General features: G+C 28.6%; 1 protein-coding gene across 4 annotated transcripts in view; it reads right to left on the reverse strand.

Annotated features, from left to right (window-relative positions):
- Positions 1–19,900, reverse strand: part of LOC142328475 (hemicentin-1-like) — a 187,151-nt gene that overhangs the window by 136,757 nt on the left and 30,494 nt on the right. For all 4 annotated transcript variants that reach the window (XM_075372293.1, XM_075372292.1, XM_075372290.1 and 1 more), the window contains exons 4-9: positions 16,119–16,382; positions 15,752–15,902; positions 13,981–14,165; positions 11,217–11,289; positions 9,857–10,001; positions 4,042–4,163 (exon numbers count right to left, since the gene is read on the reverse strand). In XM_075372293.1, the coding sequence (XP_075228408.1) occupies positions 4,042–4,163; positions 9,857–10,001; positions 11,217–11,289; positions 13,981–14,165; positions 15,752–15,902; positions 16,119–16,382 (940 nt within the window). The remainder of the gene's footprint in view (positions 1–4,041; positions 4,164–9,856; positions 10,002–11,216; positions 11,290–13,980; positions 14,166–15,751; positions 15,903–16,118; positions 16,383–19,900) is intronic.

Raw genomic sequence — 19,900 nt, forward strand, 5'->3', positions numbered from 1 at the left:
TGTTCATAACAGTAAATTAATGAATCAAAAGCAAATTAAAAATTATAAGATGAATACCTCTCATTAAATTTAAACACTATTAAATTTAAATGAAATATAATAAACTGTTGGAAGAAATCAGAAACTCTATTTCATCCCTGAAACCAGCTCATCATACCTGAAACCAGCTTTCAACTTTTCAGACAGAAAAAACAAATATAACTAACAATGGCTATTATTAGGAAGAAAACCCACTATCAAATACTAATAGAGGAATAAAAATTTATTTAATATAAACCTAGTGTTGTGTTTGATATTTTTTTTTTTTTTTTTTTTGTCTTCAGTCACTTGACTGGTTTGATGCAGCTCTCCAAGATTCCCTATCTAGTGCTAGTCGTTTCATTTCAGTATACCCTCTACATCCTACATCCCTAACAATTTGTTTTACATATTCCAAACGTGGCCTGCCTACACAATTTTTCCCTTCTACCTGTCCTTCCAAAATTAAAGCGACTATTCCAGGATGCCTTAGTATGTGGCCTATAAGTCTGTCTCTTCTTTTAACTATATTTTTCCAGATGGTTCTTTCTTCATCTATTTGCCGCAATACCTCCTCATTTGTCACTTTATCCACCCATCTGATTTTTAACATTCTCCTATAGCACCACATTTCAAAAGCTTCTAACCTTTTCTTCTCAGATACTCCGATTGTCCAAGTTTCACTTCCATATAAAGCGACACTCCAAACATACACTTTCAAAAATCTTTTCCTGACATTTAAATTAATTTTTGATGTAAACAGCTTATATTTCTTACTGAAGGCTCGTTTAGCTTGTGCTATTCGGCATTTTATATCGCTCCTGCTTCGTCCATCTTTAGTAATTCTACTTCCCAAATAACAAAATTCTTCTACCTCCATAATCTTTTCTCCTCCTATTTTCACATTCAGTGGTCCATCTTTGTTATTTCTACTACATTTCATTACTTTTGTTTTGTTCTTGTTTATTTTCATGCAATAGTTCTTGCGTAGGACTTCATCTATGCCGTTCATTGTTTCTTCTAAATCCTTTTTATTCTCGGCTAGAATTACTATATCATCAGCAAATCGTAGCATCTTTATCTTTTCACCTTGTACTGTTACTCCGAATCTAAATTGTTCTTTAACAGTTTGATATTTAAGTCTTTAATTATAAAGCACATAAAATTGTTTCATTTACTCAAAATTTCTGATAACCTGTTATAAATTCACATTAAATAGCTTGCATAACTTCTGCAGAAATGTAGTCTTTCTTTCAATAGTTTAGCACAGAACTTAGATAAAATATTTAAATAAATGAGTCTCATTTGTAAAATATGATATGAAAATCATTTAAAATTTATTTATTTTGATTTATTCATCTAAATAAATAAACGTATGTCTAATGCCATTTCACTGTAATATGCCATGGTAATTATTAAAATGAAGGCTTAGCAACTGTGCCTATAAGACATAAAGGTAAAATAGTATAGTATGAGTTATTATACTTATTGTAGAAAAATGTGCTTAAATTGCCTCATTTAGGCATAAATAGTAAAAAACACACAAATAAACAAACTAAGAGAATCAAATTATATATTATTCACAAGTAAAACAAACAAAGATGGTTGCTATAGTCCATAGGAGTGTGTAAACAAAAAAAAAAACAGGAAAAGCATGGTAAGGAATACAAACAGTGGTAAATACTGAAATATATATTTCTATAAGGAGGTGGAGGAGGAAAATAGAAAACCACGAAACAGGAACATGAAAATTTATTAATGACATTGTTATTTTAGGAGAAATTGATATAATCAAAAATTACCTTACTGCTTATTGAAAATAAAGGAAAGAGGTGGTGCAAACTAGGACAGAGAAAGGCACAACATTAATACTGACAAGAAATGATCAAAATGGAAAAGGCAATCTGCAAACTCAAGAAGAAACAATAGAAACCGTAAACATTTTTAGATATTTAAGGAGCAAAATACATAAAAATGGAAAGATCAGTTGGTAAATTAATAATGAGTACCAGAGTGCATGAGAGGTTTACCTAAGTGTTAAAAGTTTAATTTACTGAGTCCAGCAGAAATAACTCCCAGATTTCCCACCACTAATGGTGGAGTGCTAACAGTACAGGGCATGCTGTTGGTACACCATTTTGTAGTAGATGTTTTGCCATTTCATTTACAACCATGGCATGGAGTTGTGAGCATCATGATTTCGTTATTGAAATGTATTTTAAAAATGGTTATTCGTTATCTACACAGTAATTATTTCATTCACACTTTTGGCTAGGTTGTCACGTCGTGGTACCCAAAAAGAAGACAATTCAGTTATGAATGTCCAATTTTAGAACTACCAATTCAGCTTTGACGACAGGTAGGTCACAAAGCATTTGAATATGTGAAAATATTGAAGCAGTAGACAAGCAGTTGTTACACAATCTCCATGTCATTCAGCTCTTAACACAATGCTGCATTACAAATTTCTGTTCAGACTGTAAGGAGAATTTTACACACCGACTTGGCATTCTCTGCACTTCTTTTATTCCCATGTTTCTTCTTCTCTTTTCTACTACACTTCTTAAAAACTTCATCTCAGTCATCTGTATTTTAATATCTTCTCTTTATTTAGTCACCCAAGATTTTGAACTATATGTAAGAATAGAACAAAATAAATATATGTTAGTTTCATCCTTACAAAATTATGGTTGTTAGCAGCTAAATGAACGTGACTGGATTCGCCATGTTGCTTCTTGTCAGGCTATTCTGGAAAATGCTCCAGTGAACTCGATTGTGCTTTCAAATGGTGAAGCCCATTTTCATTTATCGAATTGTGTAAACAAATAAAACGTTTTATATTGGGCAGAAAATAATCCCCTACAACTTCATGAGCACCTTCTCCACTCCGAGGGTGTTGCAGTTTTGTGTGCAGTTGCTGAATCAGGATTAACAAGGCCATGCTTTTTTGAGGAAGAAAGGCAATCAGTTACACTAATTTCCGTTCATTATGTAAAAATGTTACGCAACTTCTTGCTACCAAGACTTAATGAACTCGGAAATCAAGCTGAAAATTTATGGTACAGCAAGATGGGGCCACTGCTCACACAGTGAAAAGTCAATGAATTTCCTCAGAGAAATGTTTCCCGGATGTCTTATTTCACAACGATATCCCATGGCATGCATGTCACCCAATCTTGCAGTATGTGGTTTTTTTCTCTGGTAACAGCTAAAGGCTGAAATTTTTAAACAGAAGCCAAGAACCCTCGATCATTTAAAAGCTGCTATCCATCAACAAATCAAGAAAAGTAATGTGGAATTTAAGGGAGAGGTTAAAGACCTGCATAGACAGAGAAGGTCGGCATGTGAACAACAAATTTTTAAAATTAATAAAAGGTAAGTGAAAATATATGGCAAGCACTGTTCTTGAAGAATATATTTAACTTTTTTTATAATTTTCTTCTGTCTACTTTATTTACATTTCAAATGGTAGTTATTTCTGCTGGACCTTATAGAATAAGGAAATACCAATGAAATTCAATCAGGCAATATTCATCAGTTAGTTCCTCTTCTAACATATAGTTCAAAATCTTGGGTGACTAAATAAAGAGAAGATATTAAAAAACAGGTGACTGAGATGAAGATTTTAAGAAGTATAGTAGAAAAGAGAAGAAGAAACATGGGAATAAAGAGCTAGCATGTACAACTCTGTAGGAGAGAATTGAACAATACTAAGATGGTTTGGGATTCTTACAGAGAATACTATGGAAGAAGAGAAACTTGAAATATGCTAGAAAGAAACCAAGCAGAAGATGGTTTTATTGTATAAAGGAAGAAGACTTTCTTATCACCAATTGCTATGGACAGTAACATTAGAAGTATTTTTGAAATGCATTTTCCAAACAGATACACAAATATCTACAAGATCTTTCATATTTAAGTTTAAGGTTTTATCACCCAAACAAGCAATTTTCAGAATATATGAATGTAAAATATATAATCATAATAAAAGTTAAAAAAACAATTTAATAACTATAAATATACCTTTAACAGTCAATTTTATTTGTCTGTATGAAAAACCAGCGGAGTTGTTAATCTTACACACATACAATCCCTCATCACGTTTTGAAACCGAAGGCAAATCCAAATTAACATATGCAGTTTGTCTGAAATAAAAAATAGTCAAAAAAGATATATATATATATATATATACACACACACAGCAGCTACATTAATAGTAATGTAACAAAAACATTTTCTTAAACAATCATGATGGTAAACTTTATAAATTAGAGGAACCTTTACAACTTTACATGTTGTATAAAGTTTCCTCTTATTTATTACTTATTTAACAATTTAATTCAACTTCTTATTTATTAAATTACATCTGACATCTCTCAATAAACAAATATTAATGATTGTAAGCTAGCTTAAATGAGAAAAAAATAAATTAATAATTTATTAAATAAAATTTTTCTGAATTTTGAAAGAAATAAACATATTATTTTAAAATATAGATTTCTGTAACAGTAAACCAAAAAAAAGGTTGTAATAAAAAACATTTTCAATTATCTTGGCTAACATATTCAGTTATGGTAAATGAAGTCAGAAAAGTGCTTAAAAATATTTATAAAACAAGTACAGTATTAAATACATTTTATTGTAAAATTTGATTTGGTTTGTTGTTATAAAGTTTATATTTTTAAATAATTCTCATTGCTAATCATCATAAAAAAACCACAGCAAAAGGAACTAAATGTATTCAATGGAAATTTATAGTGATCTAAGCAGTAGCTAGTAGCATGTCTTAAAAAAAATTAGAAGTGAATCTATCTTACAAACTGATTTTGGACTCATTAAGTATGACAAACATACTCAAAAAAAATTTCTGATTCTGATGATGGTTTTGACATTAATGTAAAGCATAAACTTCGCAACCTAAAACATTCATAACGGAAGAAAAAATACTCAACTACATCTCATCACACAAGCATAATTCAATGATTTAATCCTTAACTGGTATTTGGCAAAACAACAAGCAGAACTCCTAGGTTCATGCTTCAGTTAACTTTATTTAAAAAACATACCACAATTTTTTACTGTGGAAAAAAGAAACCTAAATTTAATGAAAGACTTAATGGATGGCTCATTTGATCCTTTGTGATATTAATTGGCTAATGTTTGGCCTGGGCATTATTGGAGTTTATTTATACTAATTACAAAAAAGTTTAAAAACACTGTTGTTGCATAATTCAAATAAGCTTTCCTCTAAAGTGGCAACTCATGATATAGAAATGAGCAAAACATGTGAAAGCATATCAGTTATTGGAATGGTGTTAAGTACGAACACTTATAATGAATCTATGGTGACCTGAAGGTTACTGGGCTTCTTGGTCTACAGAGTGGTTTTACAAAAATCACAAGTGTTATTTCTTTTGTTTACAGGACAGTCATGTTATCAATCAACATTATTTAGTTGAAGTCTACAAAAAAGAGATAATTTCACTCCAGGTCAACAAAAAGTTAAGCCTCCTCTTGTTGAGCCTCACAAATTATTTTAAGTGTTTATATTTAAAACTAAGACTAATAAAAAATTTGTGTGAAACCAATAGATAACAATTGGGAAAACTGTAAATATTCAACACAGATTTATTCATGATTAAGTGATTCTAATTTGAAAGAGATTATATTCATTGAGCCTGAACAGAAATTAATACATGACTGTATAGTTGATAGCAAATTGAATCCTAAGGTCTAACAGCATGGAAATCACTCAGACATTGTTCAAGTTTTTTTTTGAACTAAGAAATTGAAAATAGCAATCTGTTAATAGAGAAACTTTCAGCAAATTACAAAAATCAAAGCTAGATTATGTCATTGAGAATTAATTTTTTTACATTCTCATCTTGACTTTTCCCCTTTAAACTGGGTGCTGTTAGCAATAAACAAGGGTAAAGATTCCACCTGCTGGGTTGGTCTGGTGGTGAACGCGTCTTCCCAAATCAGCTGATCTGGAAGTCAAGAGTTCCAGCGTTCAAGTCCGAGTAAAGGCAGTTTTATAAGGATTTGAATACTAGATCGTGGATTCCAGTGTTCTTTGGTGGTTGGGTTTCAATTAACCACACATCTCAAGAATGGTCGAACTGAGACTGTATAAGACTACACTTCATTTACACTCATATATATCAGCCTCATTCATCCTCTGAAGTAATACCTGAATGGTAATTTCCAGAGGCTAAACAGAAATAAAAGAAGGGTAAAGATTCCATCAAGATATTACAAATAGAATAACATTATCATGGGATGAATCAATAAGGGTAATACTGATTTTTATGAAGGGAAGACTTCTCAGTATATAAAATAAAAAATATTTTTTCAGTTAGACACCAATTTCTGCAAAATATAGATAAAAATTTACATTTTATTTACTTTTGTCAATTAAGAAATCATAGTTATTACAAAGAAGTACTTAAAACATGATTCAGATTACACAAAATTACACAAATTTTGTGTAATTCAAATTCAAATTCACAACTTACACAACTCTGCGATCATAAAATGAAAATTTTCCTGCTATTTTTGAAGGGTCAAAAATAAAAATCTAAGGAAAAAAATCTGTTTTCATTTTATGATTCAATTTAAAAATAGGTTTAAATTTACATATTAGTGTTTCAGTATTAAACATTTTCTTTTAGTATGCAACTAGTGTAATTTAACATTCACTTCACTTATATAACTTATGCTACTTTGTATGTCATGATGATTAGATTGTTCCTTTCCTCAGAACTTCTGTTGGCTTGAAGATTTTCTCTGTTGAAGGTTGTATCAACATTCTTCTTTTGTCTGGGGATCTGAGATGAATCACATTATTTATTCTATTTTGTTTGGTTTGCATGCACACTCCCATATACAAAGTATATGTAAGATTATTGTATTAGCTATATATTTATGAGATTTAAAATGCAATTTCTATGTGTATGAAAACAAAAAATGAGTTTAGTACAAGCAATAATAAGAAGACAATAAATATTTTAATTTTATTCAGATAAATACAAAACAAAAATATTTTTAACATTTTTCTACCCAAATGCAAAAAAGGAAGAACCTATAGCTATATATTATAAATATATTTATATTAATTAATAGCTATTAATTAATATATTAACTAAAATAGCTTATATTATACAGAAATTAAAGCAGGTAAGGGATTAGTATTAGTCTGAATTATTACAGAGTTTACATGCTGCAGTTGTGCTATTACCTTATCCTCAGTTTCTAACTTTTATTTTTCTAAATAAATCAATACAAAGCTGAATAACTTCATTAAGCTATTATGTATAGATTATATAATTTTTTCAGTTAAATATTGCTCAAATAAAAATTAAACCAAATATGCAGGACACAAAGTATTTATGGTTTATGGTACCTTTTTCATACACTTAGAAAGCAAAGGTGTTTTAAAAATTTAAGCTATAAATTTCCATTCTCCTAAATTAGAATACAGCAACTTTAGTGCAAACTTTCTCCAGTCATAGAAGTGTACTTCAGTCACTTTTATATTGAAGTTTTTCTATTATTTGTCTTCATCGTATGTAAAATACATAATTATGTGTGAGATAAGTAAATATGTGCATATATGCAGCATTCACATCTAAATAATTTATTCCTCTATCAGATGATTGTAACAATATTATTGAACATGTTTTATGCAAAAATTTATATCCTAGGTAAAAATATAGTTAGTTACTTTCAAATGAATTTAAAAACTATTGTTGCTAATGCTAGTACTGTCTCAATACCAAGAAGATAAATAATAATTGGACTAAGGATAAAGCATTGTCTCAAGAAGTGAGGCAAGGATTTAATCTGTTCCCATTGTTTGTCAACTTGAAGCCTATGTACAGAAGAAGCAGTACAAGATTATAAATTAAAGAGTAGTGAGATTGCCTGAGAGAAAGGAGAAATATGTTGAGGTCTGCTGATGATAGTGTTCTTTTGGCAGAAACCAGAAATGAGTTAAAAAAATCCTGAACAGCTTCAATTTATTGCTGGGTGATAAACTAAATTTGAAAATAAATAAGAATAAAACAAAGATAATGAAATTTGACAGAAAGAAGTGTAACAAAGGATTAAACATATGATACGGGATTATCATTTACTAGCAGTTGCAGAATTTTGTTATTTAGGTAGTAAAATTACAAAGGCTGGCAAGAATATAATAAAGATCAAAATCATACTGGCATAAGCAAGGAAAGCTTTTTTGAAGCCTACTAGTATAAAATATAGATTAGAAATGTATTCTTTAAGAACTTTTATGGTACGTAATGGTTAAGGTAAACACTCATGAACATCAGGAAAAACATAAAGAAAAAGAATTGAAATCTTTGAAATGAGGTATTATAGAAGGATAATGAAAATTCGACGGGAGGATCAAGTAAAAAACAAGTAGTCTTAATATAAGTTAACGAGAAAAGAAATTCATGGCAAAATCTTATAAAGAAGTGTATTAGATCGGTTACGTTGACGTATATGTTGATACATCTAGGAATAATTAATTTAATTTGATAATAAAGATATGTAAAAAGTAAAAATTATAAGGAAAAACAACAATTAGAATAAATAAAACAGATAACTGAGCATGTTACAAGTAGTAATTATATTGAGGATAAAAGATTGATGCAGAAAAGGAATCAAGACGAATACTATCAAACGCAGCCAAATGACTGACAAAAGAAAAATCTCACAGTCAGTTCAGTCCAAGTTAGAATGGAACAAGATTATATAAGGATTATCCTGTCCTGATAATATTATTAAGCAAAGCTATTCTTGTTTCATGATGTCAAAACATGGCAACAGTGCAAGATTTATTATCGGACTCTATTTGTATCTCTAGAGTACACTTAACTGTGCATAGAAATAATAATAATAATTTTATATTAAACAAGTTCTGTAATATAATTAGCATTCAGACAAGATTATTCATTAAAACTTTGCATTCTTTAATATCTTAACACCATATAAATAATATGAAATAATTAATAATAATAATAATAACAATAATAAACACAGTGATACATAGATTTTCTCCTAAAACTGAGATGAGAACGGTTGTATAGAGTAAATCGCGAAGAGATAAACTCCGTTTGAAAAAAGATTTTATCGGATTGCATTAATTAGTTATTAACGATTAAAGTTAAAAATTTTTTGACTGTCAACCATATGATTTTTTGATATGTGTGTATTGGAAATTTTATACAGAATATGAATTTCTGAAAATTACATAACAAAAAAGAAAACAAGAAGAATATTGATGTCTGAAAAATAAATAAATAAATCGAGAAAAGGTGAAATCGGTAAATACCTAAGGGGTAATAAACAGCGGTTTGCCGTAGCATTGTTGGGCCGCCGTAATCCCTACAATAAAAGGTAACAACAATGCTACGGCAAACCGCTGTTTATTACCCCTTATAGCTTATCGTTAACACTTGTTTGAAGGTATTTCCCGATTTCACCTTTTCTCGATTTATTTATTTATTTAATTTTCAGACAATAATATTCTTCTTGTTTTCTTTTTTTTATATAATTTTCAGAAATTCATATTCTGTATACAATTTCCAATACACACATATCAAAAAATCATATGGTTGACAGTCAAAAAAGTTTTAACTTTAATCGTTCGTTAATAACTAATTAACGCGATCCGATAAAATCTTTTTTCAAACGGGGTTTTTCTCTTCGCGATTTACTTTATACAACTGTTTTCTTCTCATTCTTAGGAGAAATTTTTTTTTGTTCTACTGTGAATAATATGAAAAATAATTAATATGAAATACAAACTATAAGAAAATGAAATACTTACAAATAATGATGTGGCTTCCCAATTTTAATTCCATCTTTGAACCAACGTACATCAAATGGCAGCAATGATTTAACATAGCAGGTAAGTTTTACTGGTTCATTAACGTGTCCTTGAACTGGGGATGAAGCAATTACACCTGCTCGTTCTGTAAATTAAATTTTTATCAGCATTTGTTAAGATTGTTTCATCTAATTTCCCTTCCAACAGATAAATTTATAAAATTCTGATAGCAATTCTCGTCCTGAGAAAATTATGCTATTTATTACAGAAGAGTTTAAAGAAACAAAAATATAACATGGCATCATATTCAACCCTATCATAGTTAGATAAACCCTATCTCCATGATAAAGAAAAAAATTATTATTATTAACCTCACAACATTACTAATTTCTCATTTATTACTTCCTTGTATGAAGTAGAGGAAGTATTGTGATCACGAAAAATTTCAGTTTACAGATTTCAATGGAAATATCCATTTTGACCATACCTGAATCCATTTTGACCAGTTTCAGCGTGACATCTGTATCTCGCGTAACTCAAGAACGATTGACCATAGGATGTTGAAATTTTAGATTTAGGACTGTGCACTTCCCCTTTTGACTGCAATCAACTGAACCAAAAGTGTCCAAAAAAGCCCAAAATCCAAAAGATTTGGATTTTGGACTTTTTCATAACTGTATGAGGGCTTAAAAATAAGCCCTCATTGAGAGCTTTCAACGATATATCATAAGTGGTACTTATTTTCATTGGTTCCAGAGTTATACCAAAAATAAAATTTTAATTAATGAAATATTTGGATCTTACAAGGAAAATACACATAGGTTCAAATCCGATTTCATCTCCTTTTTTTAACATTTTTTTTTTAAATTTAAATATATAGATTTATTAATAATTATTAACCTCTGATTGTAAAAAAATGTGTATATGTAATTTAATAGGCATACAAGGAATTCATATGGTGTCTACATCAGATTTTTTTTATTTATTCTTTAATTAAAGAAAAATAATTTTTTTTAAATTTTAGAATGATTTATATAACAATTTTTTAAATTTCAACAAACTCAATATTCTAAGATAAAGATACTCTCTAGAAGGTATCATAAAATGTAATTAAATTATATTTTAATAATTACAAGTAAGTGTACTTATACATTTTGAAAAACAATTTTCTGGGCTTCTTGAACCAAACATTTTTACCCTTATACTATAAAAATTGAAAATTATTTCCTCTTTTATTGTTACTCATTACGAATAAAAGGTCATTCAGGTTTTATCGTAATAGTATACAATAAACTTATAAATTCCAGTTTTGTCCTTAACTTATATTTTAGATTTTTTGAGAAAAGCTACAATAGCCTACCAGGTTTAACTGATGTTACAGCTGTGGGAGTAATTCTTTTAAAATCATGGCCATCAGTGCTAACTCCATGCACCTGAAATCAATAAAAAGTTAAATAATACTTTATTTGACATTATTGTTATGAAATATTACTTTTAACAACACATCTGTAAAATATTTGTGTGGAATTGCCACAATAACCAATCACTCATTACTTATACACAGAAATAGATACTATATGTAAAATATTGATTAGCAAAAGTGTATTATTTAATGTAAGTTTGGGACAGAAAGGTATGTCATATTCTTAAAAAACCAAACCTAATATTGTTTTATGACTACCAAAGATGTTCCAATAATGATATCCATTTTCTCTCCTCTCTATTTATCTTTCTGCTTAGTAATAACAACACACCTAGCTAACTACTCACAAATAGTATATTTATTTAAACCAAGAACATACGACAGAATATTTCAGAGAATTCTACACACATTACTCCCTAGGGAGTTGGGTTCTAAAAACTGAAGAGAGTGAATAAATTTAAAATGTCAATCACCAAATCGCAGTTATAAAAAAATCTCAGTACTAAACCAGTTTTTGTAGAAATTTTTAATGTAAATCACCATAGCATTCAATTATTAAAAATTATCTTTTCTTGCATTTTTGATAAACTACAAAAAAGTCAAAACATTACAATATTAAGGACCAATTTTCTAAACAAAGTTAAAATAAACAGCATACATTTATCAGAAAATTTCACTACTTGTATTTTATATCTACTTTGATACTTCTGTATATTCTCTACTCTTCTTTTGTCTCAGTTTGACCCAATGTTCTTTTTGTAGGTATGTTCAGGGCTTCCTCTTCATTAGATGAATCATTTTCAATTATTATTTTGTTATCTTGTATAGGATGTTCCTTGATTATGCCACTGTAACTTTTAATTAGATAATCTAAGTGGAAGATTTAATTTAAGAAATAATTAACTTTTTATGTTGATGAATTTGAAGATATTTTTGTCACATTCATCGTTTAGTAGTGGATCGTTGAAAGGTTATAATGCAGGGTCTGATCTTATTTTAATGTTTAAAAGTAATTACATTAATTAATAATCCACTAATCTCTGTGGTGGAATGATCATATCTCAGCCATTCATTTGGAGGTCTCGTGTTCAAATCCTGGTCAGGTACAGAATTTTTCATACACTACAAATTTCCATTTCCATATTCCTACGTACAAGCTTTTATGGTGAATTAATTCATCAAGCCACAAAAAATATAAAAATGATTGAATAACTTAATTAAACTTTAAGTAAAAGAATACTAAGAAATATTTCTGCATTCTAGATATCCTTAGCTCACAGTTTGGCATTGACAGTCTATTTATTTCTTTGCACTGTTTTCTTAATTTTCCCAGATTTAGCGTTCCTATCTTTTTGTTTCATTAATGGATTTTATACATTCAATCAACATTTTTTTGTAAACCTACCCATATTTTTAATAAATATGATAATAACAAATTTATAAAGTTATTTTAAAAATAATAAAATCTATCTAAAAACTTACCTAAAAGTTAAAAAATAATAATTTTTCAATTCTTTATCAGATTTCAAATTTTTTAATTTGGTAGTAAATTTATGGAGTAACTAATAACAATTTAAAAAAATTGATATTTTGAAAGAAACAAAAAACTTCAAAACTTTTTCACTTCATAAAATTCACTTGTAAGAAAAAAATATGGAATACAAAATTGGAATTATTTATTAAAAAATGTATATTTTTTATTAAAAAAAAAAGAAGAGAATAAAATTATATCATTTTATTTAATTTCAATTAAAAATATTTCATTAATCAGCTAAACAGAATGTGGTTTATCCTTTTTTACTTCCTTCTAGAAAGTAAAGGAAGTATTGTGATCGTGAAAATTTTCAGTTTTCAGATTTCAATGGAAATATCCATTTGACCACTCCTGAATCCATTTTGACTAGTTTCAGCGTGACATCTGCACATACATATGTATCTCGCGTAACTCAAATAACGATTAGCCACAGGATGTTGAAATGTTGGGTTTAGGACTGTTGTAACATGTAGTTGTGCACCTCTCCTTTTGATGGCAATTGACTGGACCAAAAATTCAATAAAATAAAAAAATGAAAAAAATAAAAAGTTATTACTGAAATAAAATTTTATGTACTTTTCATTTAAAAAAAAATGTGTATATGTAATTTATTAGGCGTACAAGGAAGTCATGTGATGCCCACATTAGATTTTTTTAATATTTCCTATCGTATACATTGCACTCTCAATATTCAACTAGTGAACAATAAGCAACCTCTCTCCATGGTAAATGAGATGAGGATGATATGTATGACATATAAGTGAGATGTAAATAACAATGATGTAATAATGTAAATGAGATGGTCCATTCCTACGATGTGTGGTTAATTGAATCCCATCTACCAAAGTACATCGGTATCCACTGTCTAGTATTCAAATCTGTATAAAACAACCAACTTTTACTAGTTTTACACTATCACAAGCACACATTTTTCAAGGTGTATAAAAAAAATATTTTCCACATGAAAAGTATATATAGAGCATAAAGAATATTTTTTTTTATAACTTGAATATTAGAAACATTCAACCTAATCAAATCACTGTGAGTTCAGCACGCATCATCAGAGTCAGTAATAGCATTTCAGTGAGACTCTATACTACATTATTTAAATAATGAACTTTTTAAGTTTTTAATTTAGTTAAATTAATTATAAATAAATTTACTCACAGTAAGATAGAAAAATTCATCTGGTGGTAAGAAAGATTTTGTTCTGTACATTCCTGCTTCACCTTCAACTGGTTCTAAAGATAAAGTATCATAAACTTTACCATTAAGACCAATCAACTCAACTTTTTTAAATTTATCTAATTCTTTAGGTTCTGTAGCCCAAATCAACAAACATGAAGGGGCTCCTGAAAATAAAATAGTATAAAATTAAAAATATGAAAAGAGTAGCAAATGCAGATATCTACACTTTAAAGAAAATTGTTCAACAATAATAAAATACTGTTTTATTATTTAAGCAAACTGCAGGTGCTAAATTAAATATTAAAATTTGTATAATTTGCATTAAAATTAATGAAAGGCTAGATTCTCTACATAAATCTATAGATTTTAATTCATGTTTTAAAGTATTTTACTTGACTTTCTTGTACTTCCCCATAAAAAGTGTTCATTGTGTTCATATATATATGTCAGTAATGGAAGTATCTCATGAAAAATGACAGCACTCTTTTTAAACAGATTTCCAACATTTTCAACAGTTTTAATGGAAAGTAATCTGTTTTCCAAATCATTGTTTATTAAATATATTTATATAAAGCAAAGTTCAGTAAAAAAAAACAATTTCCTGTACTGTTTACTGAAAAGCAGAGTAACAATTATCTTAAATGGCCAACATACTGCTAACCAAAGATTAGACATTTTTTTCTTAATATGCGCTCTTAATGAAGATAAAAATCTGTTTTTAAATATACCTAAATACCTTTATTAAGATATTTCTTAACAAAGTTAGAGAACATTAAAATTATTATACTTCCTCAAAAACATGTGAAAAATGGGGTATTTTTTATGTGTAATCTCTATAATTCCCATGAGTTTAAAGAAATAAATTGCAACTCACAATATTAATGCAGAAAAGATTTAATGTCATATTAAAAAAAGTGGTTTAAATGATTGTCAAAGAAGACCTTTTTTACAAGTCATCACATCTTAGCAAGGCACCACAATTTTAGTTTTTAATTCTTAACCATTCTGCACAGAAGATATATAATGATTATATTTATGTACATATAATATGAAAAGAATATTTGTTCTTTTTAATTATTTGGAGATTACACGCGCGCGCGCGTAAATCAAGGTAGTACTGGAAAATCAACAAAAAAGGCATTTTAGACTTAAAATATATAATTTAAAAATAATATGAAAGTATTCTCTTTGAAGTAAGCATTCAACTCTTCTTAGGTATCAACCAACAGAAAGTAAAAGAGAAGAAAGAAATAATAAAGATCTACCTCATTTCAATGTGAACAGTGTAATATAAAATTGTTGCTACCAATAAATTTAACTGCATAGTTTCTATTTCATAAAAATTGGGGAGCTCCACTAGAGTCAAATAGGCAAGAGAATCCTTAGATTATATGTTTTGGTAGCCCTAAGATTGTTCTAAACAATCTCCAAAAGATTGATAAAAAAACCTTTGGTAAAAAAAAGAAAAATCTAAAATAATACCATAGAAAGAATGTAGAAAAGCAGAAATGTATACAGTTATCAAGGCTATACAAAAAAGCAACTCAGTAAATGGCATGAGAGAGAAACATAAATTCAAAACGCATAGCAAAGATCTTTGATCCAGAATGAGAAATAAATGCTAACTAATTACATATGAAGAACCATAAATTATGTTCATTTGTATTAGATATATAAATAAATTACTAAATAAATAAAAGATAAAATATAATAAAAGATAAATAAATAAATAAATCATTCAGCATTTTACCTTTTAAAGGTCTTAATGAAGTTTCTTGTTTGTTTTTGGTAGGTTGTAAAGAAAAACCATAACCAAAATCTGAACTACTAAGTCCAGTTGATCGTACGGTATATTGTGAATCACTCCCAACTTTCAAAGTCCAAAGACCTGGATCAGGTTCCTGGAATAATTAATTAGCAATTCATCATACAATTATTGATAATAGCACTTATCTAATTAGAATTTTAAATTATAGCATAAAGAAATGATAAATTAATGTTATTTGAATTTTATTACTTCTTAATTAAACCTATCTCTAACATTTATAAAACAATAACACTTAATAAATTTACATAAGATACTATTATGAAAAAAAAAAATTAAGATTGAACCTCACCTTAATACTAACAACCTTAACATTTTCCAAGTTAAGCAAAGAAGTCACTTTCGGTGGTACAGCTGGGGCTCCATCAGGATCAACAACACCTAAAGTAGCTTTCTTTCCAGATACAGACACAGTAAATTCACTTAAGGTTTTATCAATGGGTAATGATAAATTATGACGTGATTTCTTTTTAGCTGCATCTCCAACGTGATCAACAGACAATAAATTTACTTTTTGTGGTGTATGTGGCAGCGATAATCTAATAAAATTTAATACCTGTAACAGAAAAACATATATACAATTAATTTAATTACAATAAGGATTCCTTTTATTTTAATAAATTATATTAAATATTAAATGAAAGTATATACAGTAAATAAATATTATAAGATTTTACAACCTACATTACTACTACAAAATTGAAGCACAGAAAATAAAATTGATCTAGGTCAATTTAAGTTTTAATTTTGCTTTACAAAATTATAAAAATAGGTCCTTGAGTAAAAATACAAGACAGGGACAAATTCAGGTTATTCCTAGAAAGCACATGGACCAAGTCAAATCCTCCATTTTATATAAAGAAGAGCAATTTATATTTATGTATGATACAAATTAAAATTACAAATCTTTATTATGTTGATTAGTTTACAGCCAGAGATACAATACAAGATTTTTTATCATGATATATTTTTTTTATTGTAAGATATAAGATATATTTTATAATTATTTTAATAAATTCTAATTATTCTAATATTTACCAATTTATTAATAACACAATACTCAACCTACTTCATAAGGGGGCATCCCATGTGTGCTTTTCTCTGCACCCACTAAAGAACTATCTGACGTTTCAGGAGTGCTCATAATTTTATCACTGTACCTAGCAAAAAGAGCTATTCTTACTTTAAATTTTATTTGTTGCATTTCTCAAAAGTCTTGATTACTAGCTAATATAATTTTAATTAACTGAACATTATGAATACGAAACCACCAATATGAAAATATAGATGATTTATTTACGAAAGATTTACTTAAATGTTTTCTGTATTACATCATCGTTGGTTTGGGGCATAATTTCCGTCTTTTTGAATAATATTTTAAGGCCAATTTTATTTTCCAAGTTTTGAAGTTCTAATATGTGTGATTTATCTTAATGGGGTTTTATTGGGGCTAATTCTTCTGCAATTTGTTTAAGGTTGTTGACTAAGTCTGAGTTTATCCATGGTTATTTCTTTTGGGGGGTTATTTTGGTAATTTTCATTCTTGATTAATTAGGTAGGGTCTGTTTTTCTTTTAGTTTTAGGGCCTTGATTTTGTTGTTTTTTTGAGGAGTGAATTTAATTTTAATTTTGACTTCATAGTGATCTGAGCCTACTCAGATCAGTCTACTCCTTAAGAACTTTTACACTGTAGATCTCTTTGTGTGGTGTTTGTCAATGAAGACATGATCTAGTTACCGTTCTCCTTTAGTCTAATCAGAGTGTTTTCAGGATTTGAATTTTTGAGGTTTCCTCTTAAAATATGTGGATTTTAAGATTAGGTTATGGTTTCTGCAGAGTTAAATGAGTCTGTCCATTTTCATTTGTTCTCTTTTGGGCAGGCCATTTTCCAATGATGTCATGGTAGCTTTTTGCTCTGCCTAGTTAAACAATGAAGTCTCCAATTAGTTTTTTAGTATGATTTCTGTGGATAGTACTTATGGTCTGGTCAAGTAGATCCCAGAACTTTTCTATTTCTTTACAACCTTTTGGAGATTCTTAGTGGAAGTGTGAGTGTTTATTATAGTGTAGATTTTATTAGATGCTTTTAGTGTGAATGTTGAGATTCTTGGGGATTATGGCTGAAATTCTTGTACAGTTTATTATTTTGAGGCTGACCAAAAAGCCTGTTCGAAACTGTGGGACACTTTTCATCACTCTCTTCCCAGGTACACCTTTTTAGGACCTATATTCTTGAAATTCTAAGGGTCGTGGTCAGTGTTTCATATTTCCTGCAGTTCCACGATAAGAATTTTGTGTTGGTCCATTAGGGTGGTTATTATTTTTAGTTTACCAGTCTGCACGAGTGAGTTTACATTGTGGAAGTGTAGGTGATTTACTTGGGTTTGATTTTGGATTTTGTATTGTTCTTGTTAGCATGTGCTGTGTGATGGCATTCCAATGCTTCTGACTGCATGTTATCTTCAAAGTGGCAGCCCACCATATCTGAGAGCTGCGCCTTCTCGGAACTCTGGTCCTTCTTTGTTCAGCTGGTGAAGTATTCCTTAAAAAACCTTTCATGGTTGACAGTCAAGGGGTCACCTGTGATAGGATTAGTTCCTGAGCTACAACTCAAGATGTGATCTAGCGAGGTGATAGTGGGGTTTGACTTGATGATAGATGAAGCTGTGAAGTTTGTTTCGATTCAGTTCACTGGACAATATAACTTTTATAATAGTAATGAAAAAAATTGGTACTTATTTCAGATCTGGGGTTATTACAATGGCCAAAACTATTTAAATTTTAATTTCCCTTAAATTGACAAAAATATATTTATTGTTTTAAAAATAAATATTAAAAGATTTTGAATAAAAAACAAAACACAAAATATAATTTTTTTACAGGTGCGGAACAAATTTTTTTTTAATTTTCTAAAAATATTCATGTATAGGAATAAACTTAACAAATTTACTTAAGTAAAATTTTCTGTAAATCTAACACTGCCTCCAATAAAGTTATAACAAGAACAAAAAAATTTTCAAAGGCCTTTAAAGGTGTTTTAGGTCTAGGATTTATAGTATTGAAAAATTGTAGGTAGTCTTTGGTAACCTATATATAAGGTATAAAATACCAAAAATATTAAAACCAAAGGGTTGAGCAAAATAAAACAAAAAAAAAAACATATTTCAATTTTAAGAAATGGGGATTGATTTTTTGAATACTTTTATATGCAGAAATGTAGGTAATAAATTTTCCAAAGTAAATTTTTTTCTAAACTGTCTGTGAAAAATCAAAATTGGTTTTTTGTGACACACAAAATTGGTTGTGTGATCCCACACCCCCTGAATGAATTTTGAAAAAAATATTTGATCAATGCCATGTGTATAGAAATATTTGAGCCAAATTTGAAGAAAATCAGATTGGTCATTCCTGATATACAAGGCCAAAAGCAGTATGATGCACATACATATGTTTTTTTTTAGTCCAGGTGAACTAGTTGGACCCTAAAACATAAACATTTGCAAAATCCTGATACCTCATTTTTTACATGATCACCATATTTCCCATTTAATATAGCTATTTTAACTGTATTTGCCAGGAAAGTAAAATTAATACATGAATTAAAAAAATAAATGTCTTTCATTACAAAAATAAAAACTGCCCTGTTTATAATTAGAAAAACTGTATTTAAATAATTAGATCTATTTTAAAATTATTTCTAAAATTTTATTTAATTAGATATCTATACTTTTAAATAATTAAAAACTCCTTTGTAAAAGAACAATAAAAAAAGATACTTCAGGCGAGATGTAACAGAAATTTTCTAAAAATATTATATAAAATGTATTCCAGTTTGAAAATGAGTTTTTTCTAGGCAAAATAGCAAAATGCATATCTATCTATCTAATGGTTCCAAAACAACTACAAGAGATGAGATTACTGATCCGTGTTTACTTATGACTTTATATTAGATGCCATAACAAGGCAATGAAATGATTATAGATGATCTAACAAGAGACAAAATCATTTGCAAAAATGGCATAGTCATTAGCAACAATAATGAGCATTCTAAGCTGGCCAGATTACAGGTGATAC

Source organism: Lycorma delicatula, chromosome 7, assembly GCF_047948215.1.
Source record: "Lycorma delicatula isolate Av1 chromosome 7, ASM4794821v1, whole genome shotgun sequence".
NCBI lineage: Eukaryota > Metazoa > Arthropoda > Insecta > Hemiptera > Fulgoridae > Lycorma > Lycorma delicatula.